General features: G+C 38.8%; 2 protein-coding genes across 16 annotated transcripts in view; one reads left to right on the top strand and one right to left on the bottom strand.

Annotated features, from left to right (window-relative positions):
- Positions 1-3,772, top strand: part of GPSM2 (G protein signaling modulator 2) — a 56,665-nt gene extending 52,893 nt beyond the window's left edge. For 8 of the 10 annotated variants that reach the window (XM_054530335.2, XM_002810508.6, XM_063718254.1 and 5 more), the window contains one exon: positions 1,473-2,682. In XM_054530335.2, coding sequence (XP_054386310.1) covers positions 1,473-1,712 — 240 coding nt within the window. In that variant the 3' untranslated portion in view covers positions 1,713-2,682. Of the gene's footprint in view, positions 1-1,472; positions 2,683-3,079 lie in introns of those variants that run through there. The other 2 variants (XM_054530329.2, XM_054530345.2) reach the window with 1 other exon arrangement.
- Positions 3,521-14,451, bottom strand: part of CLCC1 (chloride channel CLIC like 1) — a 31,778-nt gene continuing 20,847 nt past the window's right edge. For 4 of the 6 annotated variants that reach the window (XM_009246998.4, XM_054530397.1, XM_009247001.3 and 1 more), the window contains 6 exons: positions 12,769-12,862; positions 11,373-11,470; positions 10,964-11,110; positions 8,423-8,764; positions 5,994-6,317; positions 3,521-4,163 (listed from right to left, as the gene is read on the bottom strand). In XM_009246998.4, the coding sequence (XP_009245273.2) occupies positions 6,039-6,317; positions 8,423-8,764; positions 10,964-11,110; positions 11,373-11,470; positions 12,769-12,862 (960 nt within the window). In that variant the 3' untranslated portion in view covers positions 3,521-4,163; positions 5,994-6,038. Of the gene's footprint in view, positions 4,164-5,988; positions 6,318-8,422; positions 8,765-10,963; positions 11,111-11,372; positions 11,471-12,768; positions 12,863-14,451 lie in introns of all 6 variants that reach the window. The other 2 variants (XR_002914668.3, XR_010138014.1) reach the window with 1 other exon arrangement.

Raw genomic sequence — 14,451 nt, 5'->3', positions numbered from 1 at the left:
CCTGATTCAAAAATGGGCAGAGAACCAGAAGAGGCATTTCTATAGAGGTAACAAGAGGCTAGAATATGACCATGGGAGCCAAATGGCTAAGGCTGAAGTGAAGGATGAGAACATTCAATCAGAGGAAGTCTAGGAACTAAGTGCCCAAGTGTTGGGTTAATTGGAGGACATTGAAATTATCAATTTATGACAGGAGAAATGAGTGAGCCAGGTATGTGTGGAGGTGGCACTCACTTAGGAGGGCAGTAAATAACTGCACCCTCTGAGGGTTGTGGGCTTAAATGTTCAAGGATCTATGTCTTATCATAGTCCGTAACAATGTAGTGGGTATTCAAATATCAGCTATCACACTTCTATTCTTACTCTTGAGCTACAGTGCCAGAAACTATGGTGTATATGGTGCATGTATTTTTTGACAAGTAGCACGTCTAATATAAGAATCATAATACTCAAACTTGAAAGAAAAATTCAGAGACCAGGTGTGGTGGCTCATGCCTATAATCCCAGCATTTTGGGAGGCCAAGGTGGGTGGATCACTTGAGGTCAAGAGTTCGAGACCAGCCTGGCCAACATGGTGAAACCCCCATCTCTACTAAAAATACAAAAATTAGCCGGGTGTGGTGACACATGCCTGTAGTCCCAGCTACTGGAAGGCTGAGGCAGAAGAATCACTTGAACCTGAAAGATGGAGGTTGCAGTGAGCCAGGATCACACCACTGCACTCCTGCCTGGATGACAAAGCAAGACTCTGTCTCAAAAAAAAAAAAAAAAATTCAGTCTGGGCTATTTCTTAACAGATTTAACAGCCTAAGACAGAGGCAGGCAAACTTTTTCTGTAAAAGGCCAGATAGAAAATATTTTAGGCTTTGCCGCCCATATGGTCTCTGTTGCAACTGCCCAACTCTGCCATTTAGTAGGGAAGCAGCCATACAGATAGTATATAAACAAATGTATTGATGGAAAAATGAAAATGACTTCATTTACAGAAGCAGGCACTGGGTTACAGTTTGCTGTCCCCTAGCCTAAGACGTGATTTTTTTAAGAGTTCCTCATGGAGTTTGTACATATTTCTAAAGATTTGTTAAGTTACACTGTTGATGCCTGTTAGATTATAACCTTGAACTGTCATACTTAGATAGTTGACCTTGTATTTTATCTCAGATTATTCCTTGTGACCAATTATAATTAAAACAGTATGACTTAACATAATGCACGTACTAAACCAATGAAGCAGCTATACCTATATAAGCCATTTTAAAGGAAAAATTTTATGCAGTTTCAGGTTTAAAGATTATTTCTTTCAGAAATCAGGCTGGGAACTAAATAGAACAGTATAAAAACAAAGATTAATTTCTGAGAAGCCCCAAATAAAAGTTTACAACTGCGTTTTCTTGTTATGACTGAGAGATATAACATAGCTTGGTGCTTTCTTTCCCACAGTATGTCTTTTAATCTCTCTCATAAACTTTTAGGGAGCCAGATTAGATGATCAAAGATGTGCTCCACCACCTGCTACCACAAAGGGTCCGACAGTACCAGATGAAGACTTTTTCAGCCTTATTTTACGGTCCCAGGCAAAGAGAATGGATGAACAGAGAGTTCTTTTACAAAGAGATCAAAACAGAGACACTGACATTGGGCTAAAGGACTTTTTGCAAAGTAATGCTTTGTTGGAGTTTAAAAATTCAGAGAAAAAATCAGCAGACCATTAGTTACTATGGATATACTTTTTTCCTTTCAAACACGGTAAGGAAACAACCTATTACTTTTTTCCTTAAAAGGAGAATTTATAGCACTGTAATACAGCTTAAAATATTTTTAGAATGATGTAAATAGTTAACCTTCAGTAGTCTATTAAGACATTAATACTTCTCTGGACACGTGCGTTTGAGGGTGGAGGTGTCCTGTAAGGTGCTTCATCATCTGTGATTACTACTTGGGATGTGTTCTTTGGCAGCTTGTTAGATTACTTTACCTAGTGTTTGTAAAGTAGGAAGTTAAGTGAATCACAGATTAGAATTTAATCCTTTTATGGAAATAATTTTTTAAAATCTTGACAATGGCTTTTTTTATACATAACCATGGATGTAGTGGGAAACAATGTTGTTTAGTAAAAATAATGTACTTGATCAATGTAAAAAAGTATATAAAATAGTCTTATTAAAAATCTAGGTTTTTTTTTTCCTCCATGAAAATCTGTTTTTTTAGGCCAAAGTCAGTATAAAAGAAACTCTTACTTCTTGGGCTGGGCATGGTGGCTCATTCCTGTAATCCCAGCACGTTGGGAGGCTGAGGCAGGAGGATCGCTTGAGGCTAGGAGTTCAAGACCAACCTGGGCAACATAGTAAGACCCCTGTGTCTTTGAAAAATAAATCAGCAGCCAGGTGCAGTGGCTCACGCCTGTAAACCTAGCACTTTGGGAGGCCGAAGTGGGCGGATCACTTGGTCAGGAGTTTGAGACCAGCCTGGCCAACATAGTGAAACCCTGTCTCTACTAAAAATACAAAAATTAGCTGGGCATGGTGGCATGCGCCTGTAGTTTCAGCTACTTGGGAGGCTCAGGCAGAAGAATCACTTGAACCCCTGGGAGACAGAGATTGCAATGAGCCGAGACCAAGCCACTGGACTCCAGCCTGGGTGACAGAGCAAGACTCTATCTCAAAAAAAAAAAAAAAAGAAAAATAGCAAGCATGCTGGCACACACCTGTAGTCCCAACTACTTAAGAGGCTGAGGAGGACCACTTGAGCCCAGGAGGTGGAGGCTGCACTGAGCTATGATCGTGCCACTGCACTCCAGCCTGGGTGACAGAGCAAGACCCTGTCTCTAGAAAACAAGTATCTTTTGTGTGTTTTGGGCTGTTTAAAAAAATTATTTAAAATGGTCTCTTCTGTTCCATAATACTGCTGTAAAACAAACTTTTCTAAGTTCTAATATAAAAATAAAAAAAAAAAACCCATGTGGTTAGGTCAAGAACCTAGGACACATAAATAGAAAACAGATGAAAACTCACGAAAATTAAATATGAAAGATGTCAGCTAGAACCTTAGTTGTCATTAAGCTTTGTCTTCCTTATCCCAGATATTGAAGGCAGTTTACAAGGGGATGATAACAAAGTAACTGTAGCAAAAGACAAGTATGGGACAGACCGGGTCCTGGAGTAACACTGGATCACAGACTGCAAAAAAAAGCCCACGCTTGGAACAAGCTGCCAACTTGTTCCACTCTGCTTGCTTCTGATTGTGCACAGCTGGGATGGGATCGACCCCTATTCTTTCAAAAAGTCATTCACGTGATTTGGATGGGCAAATAGAACTATTTCTCTAAATGGCCAATGTTTTTTAAGAGTCATAATCTGGAATTACATTAAGTGCTCAGCTAAAAAAAAAAAGTACTAAATTAAAACCTGGATTACATTATGTTTCATGTATACTATAAGGTATGATGTCCTGGATAGCATTTTAAAAACTCAGGTAAGTAAGTTTCATGGGGTTCTTATAAGAAAATTCAGTTAAGACAGTATACCAAACCACAACGTAAAAAGTTTATTTTGTGTATACAGTAGTTCTTACAGCCTATAAACATTCAACATTATTCCATTTAAACATTGTTTTTAACAGCTGTCTACCCTGTTCTGATTTTCCTAAAAGCTTCACACTATATAGGCTGGGCACAATGGCTCACGCCTGTAATCCCAGCACTTTGGGAGGCCGACAAGGGCGGATCACTTGAGGTCAGGAGTTCGAGACCAGCCTGACCGACATGGTGAAACCCCATCTCTACTAAAAATACAAAAATTAGCCAGGCATGGTGACGCACATCTGTAATCCTAGCTACTTGGGAGGCTGAGGCAGGAGAACCGCTTGAACCTGGGAGGTGGAGGTTGCAGTGAGCCGAGATTGTACCACCTCACTCCAGCCTTGGTGACAGAGCAAAACTCTCAAAAAAAAGTAAAATTTCAAAAAAGCTTCACAATATAAACCTTAATTTTAATGACATATTGGCTAGTCAATAAACAAGTCATCTCTTTTCTGATAATAAACTGGCCCTGATGTCTTCAATTTGCTTTCATATTTAAGTCTTTCCTGAATTGCTGTCATCATTCAACAGCAGTTGCACGTTGCCTTGCTAGCTGTCAAAGTAGACTTCATCCCCAAATGGATATCTGTAATGAAAGAATACAAAGGTGAAATTTTATTTAAAAATTTTTTAAAAGCATTTGGTTTTGGATTAAAAGGCATGCAAGCAGCATTAATTCCACTCACAGTTACAGTCTATCACCTGGGGCATTCACTACTTTTCAGAGTCAGATCACAGTTCAAAAGACAGCTCTCACCTTGGGGGCATATTCCCCAAGTCAGTGTGAACATGTTTTGTCCCAAGAGGACACTTTATACGCATGGATGTTCACAAATTTATTCTAAACTGCAGGTGTCTGTCAGGATTCATTTGTTACATGTCCTCTGTGTTAAAAATCCTAAAATCCTTTTGCACTTCTTAGAAAAAATAACCTTTCTGATGAAATTTTAAAGATGTTTACAATATTAAACTAGAATATATTAACATGTATAATTTTGAGACAAGGTCTTGCTCTGTCACCCAGGCTGGAGTACAGTGGCTCGATCATAACTCACTGCCACCTCGCGATCCTCTTGCCTCAGCCCTCCAAGTAGCTGGGACTACAGGCGTATACCACCACGCCTGGCTAGTTTTATTTTTAGTACATAGCCTTGAACTCCTGAGCTTAAGCGATCATCCTCCCTCAACCTCCCAAGGTGCTAGGATTGTAAACATGAGCCACTGCACCTGGCCTAAAATTAAATTGTTACAGGCACGTAGTAACACTTCCTGGATCCAAACATGTGTATTCTGCATTTCATATTAAAATGAAAAAGCAAGTGCTTGGGATACAAATATCTGCATGAAAATTTAAAGACTTTATTCCTGACTGGTATCACTTTTAGTAAGCAGTTGAACATAACTTGTAGTATGAAATATGGTTAAAACAAAGGACACCTGATGTCTGTGAAGTCTGCTAAGGACAGGTACAACATTTATGCATTGCTTTTTAAAAAGTTTAAAATGAGGAATGCTTTTGATAATCAGACTAATGTGAAGTGCTGATTGAAGTTCTGTCTGCAGTTAAGGAAGACACCCAACTCTCTTCTTCCTCATCATGGTATTCTCTGTGTATAGATCTCTAAAAATGCAAACTTCCTATGGACAAGACAATATGATTTGCTATAATATGAATTAAGATATGGTAATATCTAATAGTATCCACTGGTAGGATTCTGAGTAACACAAAAAATAGGTCTTATAAAAAGCCCATGCACTTCAGTTGGTGGGGGAAAAGAATAAAGTCATTTTCAGTCGACTGACTCTGTAAAACAGATTACCAATATAACAAGCTATGTTATCTAAATTGCCCTGGCAGTCTTCAGTTTTCTCTAAGTAAACATAAAGTAAAAGGGACAATAAGGATGCAGGCGTAGTAATAGCTGTGGAAAAGATGAAACTACAAAGCCACAATGACCTGTGGGCAGCCTATGTAGAGATTAAGCTGAGGTGTCAGACTGATCCTGGTAACGATACTTCATGGCTGCATGAAGATGCTGGAGGCATCAAGTGGGTGGCCTTAACTCTAGTGGATTCCACTAGGCAATGTAAATTGGTTAGTGGGTTCCTGTAAGTGCCTGTAACGATAAAATTTCTTTTTCAATGTCCCCAATTCAAACTGGCCTCCTTAACTATCCAGAATCAGTGATGCCTGTCATCTGTTCATCTTAAAATAAACACTTCTTACTTTATGGGATGTAAATATCAAAGAGAAGATGAAATTAAAAGCTTTTACAATATATAACATGTGTTTGTTAATTCTAATTGTCAGTAAAAATGTGAATGTTGAAGTTGAAATGTGAATGTTGAAGTTGGCACCTTTGTAGTAATCAGAATTCTTGCAGAGAAGAGAAAGAAAGTGAAGAGTATACTTTACAAAGCTCGAAGGAGACTTGAGGCTGTTGTTTGTGCTGGTGTTCCTCTAGCCACAGGGGCTGCTGACCGGATCCTGTCCACGTGGTCCAGCCACACCTCTTGCGGGGCTGTATGTGCTGCCTTGGTCTGGGCTGCCTGCGGCTTCAGACTTGAGCTGGACCTTTTCCGCTGCGGGTGAACCTTCTGTATTCCCTGATGTGTCTTGGCCTTGGCCAGAGACAGGCTTGACCGACTGGCTGCTTTCAGTACTGCTTTCTTTCGGTGTGCCTTCCCCCAGGATTCCACCTATCTCCTTGGGCTTTGTATCCAAAACAGGTGATTTATGCTATAAAGTACAAAATTACATTTTAACTGTTTAATGTAATGTGAAGTCTTAGTAATCAAACATATCTAAAAAGTTCCCACCCAAATCCGTTGTAGCAAGCTCCAAACTCTTTCAAATCCAGGGTCCGGTGCTGGGTTATAATTATATAAATGTTATTATACCTCACCAAACTCCACAGTACACTCACGGAGCAGTGGGAACGCTTAGGGCATATACTGGGTGGTCTAGTGGCCCAGCTTAGAAGGGGTCAAGAGAATTGTTCATCAGTATTGTCAACTTCTCTTGCCTGGTGAGAATAATTCATTTGACAAATATTTCTTGAGCATATATTAAGTTCTAGGTGTTAGGGATACAGCAGGAACAAAATACATAAAACTGTTCTCACTGGAACTTATATTTAGGTTAGAAGAAAATCACAAGTATGATATGTTGAATTAAAGAGGCTATGTAAAAAAAGCAGAGAAGAGATGAGTGCTGAATGTGGGTGGGCTGGTAGGGTCAAATTACAGTTTAAATTAGGGTGGTCTGAAAAAGTGATATGGTTAGGCATGGTGGCTCACACCTGTAATCCCATAACTTTGGGAGGCCAAGGTGAGAAGACTGCTTGAGGCCAGGAGTTTGAGACCAGCCTGGGTAATAGCAAGACCCCATCTCCACAAAAAATAAAAAATATTAGCCAGGCATGGTCGTATATGCCTATAGTCCTAGTTACTCGAAGGCTGAGGCAAAAAAATCGGTTGAGCCCAGGATTTTGAGGCTGCAATGAGCTACGATCACTGCACCCCAGCCTTGACCACAGAGTGAGACCTTGTCTCCAAAAATAATAAAAATGAGTAAAGGCCTGAAGAAAGTAACCATATGATATATAAATGAAGACTGTAGAGAGAATGAACAGCAGGTACAAAGGCTCTCAAGTTCAAGGAACAGTCAGGAGCCCTTATGGCTAAAGTAGAGTGAGTATGGAGGGAGAAGAGGTGACCAGAGGGGAAGGGGAGACCAAGGAGGCTTCTAGGCCACTGTGATACTGGCTTTCCCCTCAAGTGAGATACGAAGTCACTGGAAGACTTCTGAGATAGGCGACAGGTAATTACTAACTATAAAAGCTGGAAGGACCATCTTAAGTTTTTGTTTTGTTTGTTTTTGAGACGATGTCTCACTCTGTCACCCAGGCTGGAGTGCAATGGCACGATCTTGGCTCACTGCAACCTCCGCCCCCTGGAATCAAGCAATTCTCCTGTCTCAGCCTCCCAAGTAGCTGGGATTACAGGTGCGTACCACATCATGCCTGGCTAATTTTTTTGTATTTTTAGTAGAGATGGGGTTTTGCCATGTTGGCCGGGCTAGTCTTGAACTTCAGACCTCCAGTGATCCGCCTGCCTTGGCCTCCCAAAGTGCTGGGATTACAGGCGTGAGCCACCGTGCCTGGTCCATCTTTCTAGATACATGTAGATATGTTTTATTTATATGAAACTATGGGAAGGGATTCTATAATTTCCCAGATTCTGTTATGCTCATAACTATTTCAAAGGTTTACCAGCTGCAATTTAAACATTTCAAATGACAATACAAATTCCTCTCTCAAACAGAAATGGAAATGTCCCTTTAAAAGACTGATAATGGTGAAAAACTTCTCACCATTCTACAGGTAAAAAGTATAGTCTAGCCAGCCAATGACACCGAAGATTTGGGGAAGCAATGTTTTTGATCCCTGGCCCCAGCCCACTCTTCCATCCAGCTAATCCTTTAGGGCTCTACTGCACCTTCCCTAGAGCTCCGGGCCTTCAGTGCTGCCTTCTCTCTGATCTCTTCAAAGATAGAAATTTCTGTCATCTCATATGCTGGCTTCCCATGAAGGTTCATGTGAATTACCATCTGCTCTAACAGACTACTGTTATATTGTATTTTACATAAAAGTTAAATCTAATTTTATTTCTTCTGAGGAAGCTGAACTAACTTTTGACCAGAAAGGGGAGAGAGTGAGTGACTATATCACTCATGATATAATTAAGGGTGAGGGGTAAAAGAGTAAAAACAATCAGAACTCTTCCAGAAGCATTTAGAACCAGTAATGAAGGGACAGCAGAATAAAAAAGTTGCTGACTTACACTGGGTACCACCGTGGGATGCTCTCGTGCCTCGGCGTCTGGTACATCAAATGCCCGGAGCACTTCAGGGCTCTTGTTGCCAGTCTGAAATCTCAAGTCAACATCTCTCTCTCTCAAAATCTCTCTTCTACCCTCATAAGTTTTAGCATAAGGGCCTTGCTCACTGGGGCCAATTTGGCCCCTATAATGGAAATCTGCATCACCTGCTCCACCATCAGGTCTATAATCAATTTCCTCCTGCCGTCTTCTATCCCGTGGCCGAAGTGCCTGGGGAGGTTCTCTCTCAGGACCGCCTATATGTCTCAGCACATGAACTGATTTTCCAGCACCATAGCAGAAACTCTATAAGGAAAAGAAATACATTTTCCTGAGGACTCAATGGCTAACTTACAAAAGTTATGAGGCATTTTATTCAGAGTGCTAACAAAGTTATGTAATTTAACTTACTTGTGGCATTTATAGACATAAACATGTTAATTTGACTTTTTTTCATTAGAGACCTCTTTAGATTAATACAAGGCCAGAGTGGCCAATAAAACTTAATAAATCTGTCAGTAGACATTTTAATCAGCTAGACACATTTCGACTGAACTATAACAATGGCAGGCTGAAGCCTAGATATTTAAATTAGAAGGTTCTAGTCTGATAATTATTCATGTTTCTAGATTCATGCCCATCATATAAGGTAAATGCTGAAAATATTTAAAGTTGTATATCATTATGTAAACAATCTCCTGTACATTTTCTTTTTACAAATATAAACTAGGCTTAAGTTACAGCTAAAATTCAGCAGGTTTTGATTCACATTCCATGGGAAAAAGTAGGCAGCAGTTCCTTAGAGTGTGGCCCAGGGACCCCCGGGGGATACCTGAGACTTTCAGGAGATCTATGAGATCAAAACTTTTCATAATACAAAGACATTATTATTTGTCTTTTTCACTGTCCCCTCCTGAGTGTACAACGGAGCGTTCCAGATGCTAGAGTGACAGCCTCACTCAGACTCAGGGGATGCGTGCTTGCGTGTACAGTACTCATATGTTTTAAATTTGTTTTAACTCCTAATATGTAAGTATCAATAAATATAATCACCTTAAGTAAGAGCTGTTTGTGGGCTTCAATTTTTAAGACTGCAAAGAGGTCCTGAGAACAGAAACTTTAAAAATTTCTGTACTGGTTTTTCAAACACTACTATTTGAAGACAGAAGCAGCAAAAGTCAAAGAGCATAACTTTCCTTAGGGAACACATGAAACAAAAACAGATGGTGAAGACTCTGCTGATAATTTCAGTTTCAGAGACTAAACTATGACGATAGAACTAATGTCACCTAACAAAAAAATACCCGTCAACCACATAATCCTGTAATCACAAGTCAAAAAACAAAACCAAAAAAGAAACGATTTCAAAGTGAACAGAGATAGTGAATCTTGTATCCTTAGGGAAGAGAATTTCCCTTGGCACATCTGAGTTCTTTTTGTTTTATGCGACAACTGCTTTACTTGGGTAATAGCTAAAAAATCGATAACAAAAAACACTGAATAGACCATGGATGGTTGACGAGTAATATTTCTTCTTAATGTCTGCTCCTGGATCCCCAAACTGTTTCTCAGCATACCCATGTTCTTCCACATCCCTTTCTGGTTCTGTGTCAAACTCAATGCTCTATCCTTCTCACTGCTGCAAAAACTCAGACTAGAAATAAGAAGGCCCCCTTTCTGGGAGACAGAAATCAACTTCCTATTTCCTGTGTATTAATTTACCAAGGTTAAAGAACACATTTAAAAAGAGGTTATTATTCTAAATCACTGCTACGACATATGCAATCAAACTAGAGAACTACTTTCTTGATTATAAAAATATACAAGTAAGTATAATATATCTGTATCATTTAGAGGGGCAGAGGGGAGAAAAAAAATCTGTATCACTTAAAAATCACCTTCTCATTAAGCGTGACTTAGCCTGATTTACAACATCAAAGAAGCCCAATAATTTTAGCATTGCCTTTTTTTCTGTAAATCTTGCTAAATATTGACAGTGCTAATATTTAATACTAACCAGTATTACTAATATTAATACTAAGATTTAATATAAATCTTGCTAAATACTGACAGTGCATATATATATACACACATATATATACACATATATATATACACATATATATATATATATATACACACACACACACACACATATATATATATATATATATATTTTTTTTTTTTTTTTTGAGACGGAGTCTTGCTCTGTTGCCCAGGCTGGAGTGCAGTGGTGCGATCTCGGCTCACTGCAAGCTCCGCCTCCCAGGTTCACCCCATTCTCCTGCCTCAGCCTCCCGAGTAGCTGGGACTACAGGCGCCCGCCACCACGCCCGGCTAATTTATTTATTTTTTTTTTTAGTAGAGACGGGGTTTCACCGTGTTAGCCAGGATGGTCGCAATCTCCTGACCTGGTGATCCGCCTGCCTAGGCCTCCCAAAGTGCTGGGATTACAGGCATGAGCCACCACGCCTGGCCCAACAGTGCTAATATATTAATACTAACCAGGATGGCTAATGCCATAATTATCAGCACTGGAAGATGAAGCAGTGCTGGAATTTCCTTCATGAGTGCTTTAATAAATTCCCCAGTTCCTTTTCCAATATGCTTCAATGGCTCTGTTACAAATGTGGTGAATGTAACTGCAAGTGCCTAAAATGAGAGAAAAGCAACTTAATTTTCTCCTCACAGGACTAAAGTACAGAATGCATCAAAATTCATTGTGTACTGATGCTGAAAGTATGTTACATAAGTTAAAATGCTGTTGTGCCATTTTTAATGTGAAAATCACTGTGCAAAAGTATTTTCTCTTGGACAAACGCTTATTAGCAAAATGACTCAAACACTAAATTTCTTTAAAATACAAGGGATTTCTGACTTACTTTAAGTAATTTTTACAAAATATATGCTATACCTTTGTTGGTGGGACCAACCAAATAGGGTTGACTAGTAAGAGCTCATAGTATTTTTGGCATGGGTCATCCTTATAGGTCCACGAACTTCTAAACCATTCTGTTTAGAGAAACAGACAAAACACTGATCATTTCTTTTAATGTTGCATTTCATTCCCAAACAAGACATTACTTTGGTTTTGACCCTCCCTGACCACCCACCAATGAGTTTTAAATTATCTTAAGTTTTAAGTAGACTCCCTGTAATGCTGATTTTTAAATTTTTCATCTTATGTCCGAAATCATGTTTTAAAAATCCATTCAAATTATACATGTTTTATGCAGATAAAAAATTGTATTTTATAAAAATGTCTAAAAGGTAAACACTTTAAAAGCAATGCTTCACAAACACAAATGAGTACAGGTAAAATGGGAAGTCGAAATAAGACTGGTAGATAAAAAAAAAAAAAAAAAGAAATAAGACTGGTGGATTGTATCAAAGTCAATATCCTGGCTCTGATATTGTACTATTAAAGCTGTGCAAGATGGTTACCACTGGAGGAAAATGGGGAAAGAGTACGTGGGCTCTCTCTCTAGTATTTCTTACTGTGTGAATCCACAATTACCTCAGTAAATTTTTAATTTAAAAAGTCAGTTCTTTATGGAGTTTACAAAATAAAGTGGAATATTAGTTCTGATTTTTCCAAATCAGGCTTATATACGTTGGGAAACTAGCCTGAGCTAGAGGAGGCATTTCACTGTCCACTGAAGCCAGGAAGCAAGGCCGAATTGGTTTAGTTCCCACAACTTTTTAAGAAACATTTATTTTGGAACCCATCTGCAGAATTCTGTGTCAGTCATGGACTTGCATTTATAAAATGCCTTGGAACATTATTAAACCATCCCCATTGCTAGATACATACAACCAAAGGTAGTGGACATTCATGAGAATGTTTATAAAATGTGAAAGAATAAAAAAACTAATTTTTCCCGTAGTTAAAAAAGAGTAAAGCTACAACATAAAATTTCACAAGTCAATATAAGGCCATTAAATTTAAGATGGATATTAATTCATATATACATTCATTCACTTGTTTAATAAACTTCTATTAAGAATATGCCAGACACTGTGCAAAGGACGAGATGAACAAAAGCGAGCATAGGATCCTTCACACAGTCTTATGAAGGAAGACATAATATCAGAGCCAACATATATACAACTTCTATTCCTTCCCTGTGACTTTAGATGAGCACAAAAAGTCACTGGTTTTAAATCTAAAATGCTTCTTGCATGTTCTTCTGATATTAAAGATTCAGTCATGGAAAGCCTCCTCTGTTATTTTATCATTCTCTTTGTTCTATGTTCTCTCATTCTCAGAATTTCTATTCAAAATAAGGACAAGTGCACAAACACCTTACCCCAGATACTTCCAGTCCAGTCCATCTTCTCGGCACACACATTGTTTAATGGCTCCATCTTGGCAACTTCAGCCTGATGCTGTGCAAAAGCTAGCTGACCAACACCAAAAGGGAACCAGGAGAGGCCGTTACCAATGAAGGTTAGGCCTACACATGCAAAAGACCTTCATTCAAAGAGTGTCTTTACCATTCATCCAAACCAGACTGTTATAAAAGTTTTAATTAAAAAAATACATATTACTATTTTTTCTCTTTTTTTTCCTGAGACGGAGTCTCGCCCTGTCCCCCAGGCTGGAGTGCAGTGGCACAATCTCGGCTCACTGCAACCACCACCTCCCGGGTTCAAGCGATTCTCCTGCCTCAGCTTCCCGAGTAGCTGGGATTAAAGGTGCCTGCTACCATGCCCAGCTAATTTTTGTAATTTTAGTAGAGACGGGGTTTCATCATGTTGGCCAGGCTGGTCTTGAACTCCTGACCTCAAGTAATCTGCCCGCCTCAGCCTCCCAAAGTGCTAGGATTATAGGAAAACATATTATTTGTAAAGAGTAGTTATTTCCAGTTCATGGAAAAGTACAGCCTTAATGCAACAAGTAAGCATAAAGTACTAACTACAATTGCCTTCTCTGTAAGTAATTATAATGAAAAAGGAAAACTTTACTAAAAATATTGTTTTTAAAAATTAGTTCAGCCGGGCGTGATGGCACGGCCCTGTAGTCCCAGATACTCGGGAGGCTGAGGCAAGAGAATCGCTTGAACCTGGGAGGCGGAGGTTGCACTGAGCCGAGATTTCACTACTGCACTCTAGCCTGGGGGACAGAGTGAGACTGTCTCAAAAACAACAGCAACAACAACAACAATTAGTTCTAGCCATACAAATTAAATGACTACTTATTTTCTTTTATAGTTGATGATATCCTATTTTGCACTGGATAATTTCCAGTACAATGACCAATATACAATCATTGAGGTGACAATACTCAAGCAACTTTCCTTCCACACAGAATCTGCGTTTAATTTGTAAATAATTAGTTCTAAATACTATAATACTTAGAGCAAAAGGTTAAGGAAATGTCACAATGCTTTAACCAGATGAAATCATTGAAAATACTTGGCTACTTGACTCATTCTGCTAGAAAGATCTAAAATTTTCTTTCAATAATTATTATTTATGCTATGTTAATGGGAACAGTAGTGGTCCTTTCCAATTTCTATATACCGTATGATCCCAACTTTGAAAGATAATTAAAATCTAGAAAAATCTAGAAAGAAATACCTCAAACTATTGACAGATTTTCTCTAGGTGATAAAATTATAGGTGATTTTAAAAATTAATTTCTTTGTATCTGTCTTTTCTAAATTCTCTGCCATGAATATACCACTTATTCAAAAAATAACCTAATTTTTAAAAAATAATATTTTGGTATCATTTCTAGCAAAGACATAGAATGACATACCCTAAATTACCTACGTGATAATTTTTAAATGTATCCACGTAGCTTTATTCTTTTTTTTTTCTTCCTTGTTTTTGAGACGGACCTCACTCTGTGGTCCAGGCTGGAGTGCAGCGGCGCGATCTTGGCTCACTGCAACCTCCCAAGGTTCAAGCAATTCTCCTGCCTCAGCCTGCTGAGTAGCTGGGACTACAGATGCACACCACCAGGCCCGGCTAATTTTTGTATTTTT

The sequence above is a fragment of the Pongo abelii genome, chromosome 1, assembly GCF_028885655.2.
Source record: "Pongo abelii isolate AG06213 chromosome 1, NHGRI_mPonAbe1-v2.0_pri, whole genome shotgun sequence".
In the NCBI taxonomy this organism is placed as follows: Eukaryota; Metazoa; Chordata; class Mammalia; order Primates; family Hominidae; genus Pongo; species Pongo abelii.
Note: the sequence above shows the minus strand (reverse complement) of the source record. Positions and strands in the feature narration are given on the sequence as shown.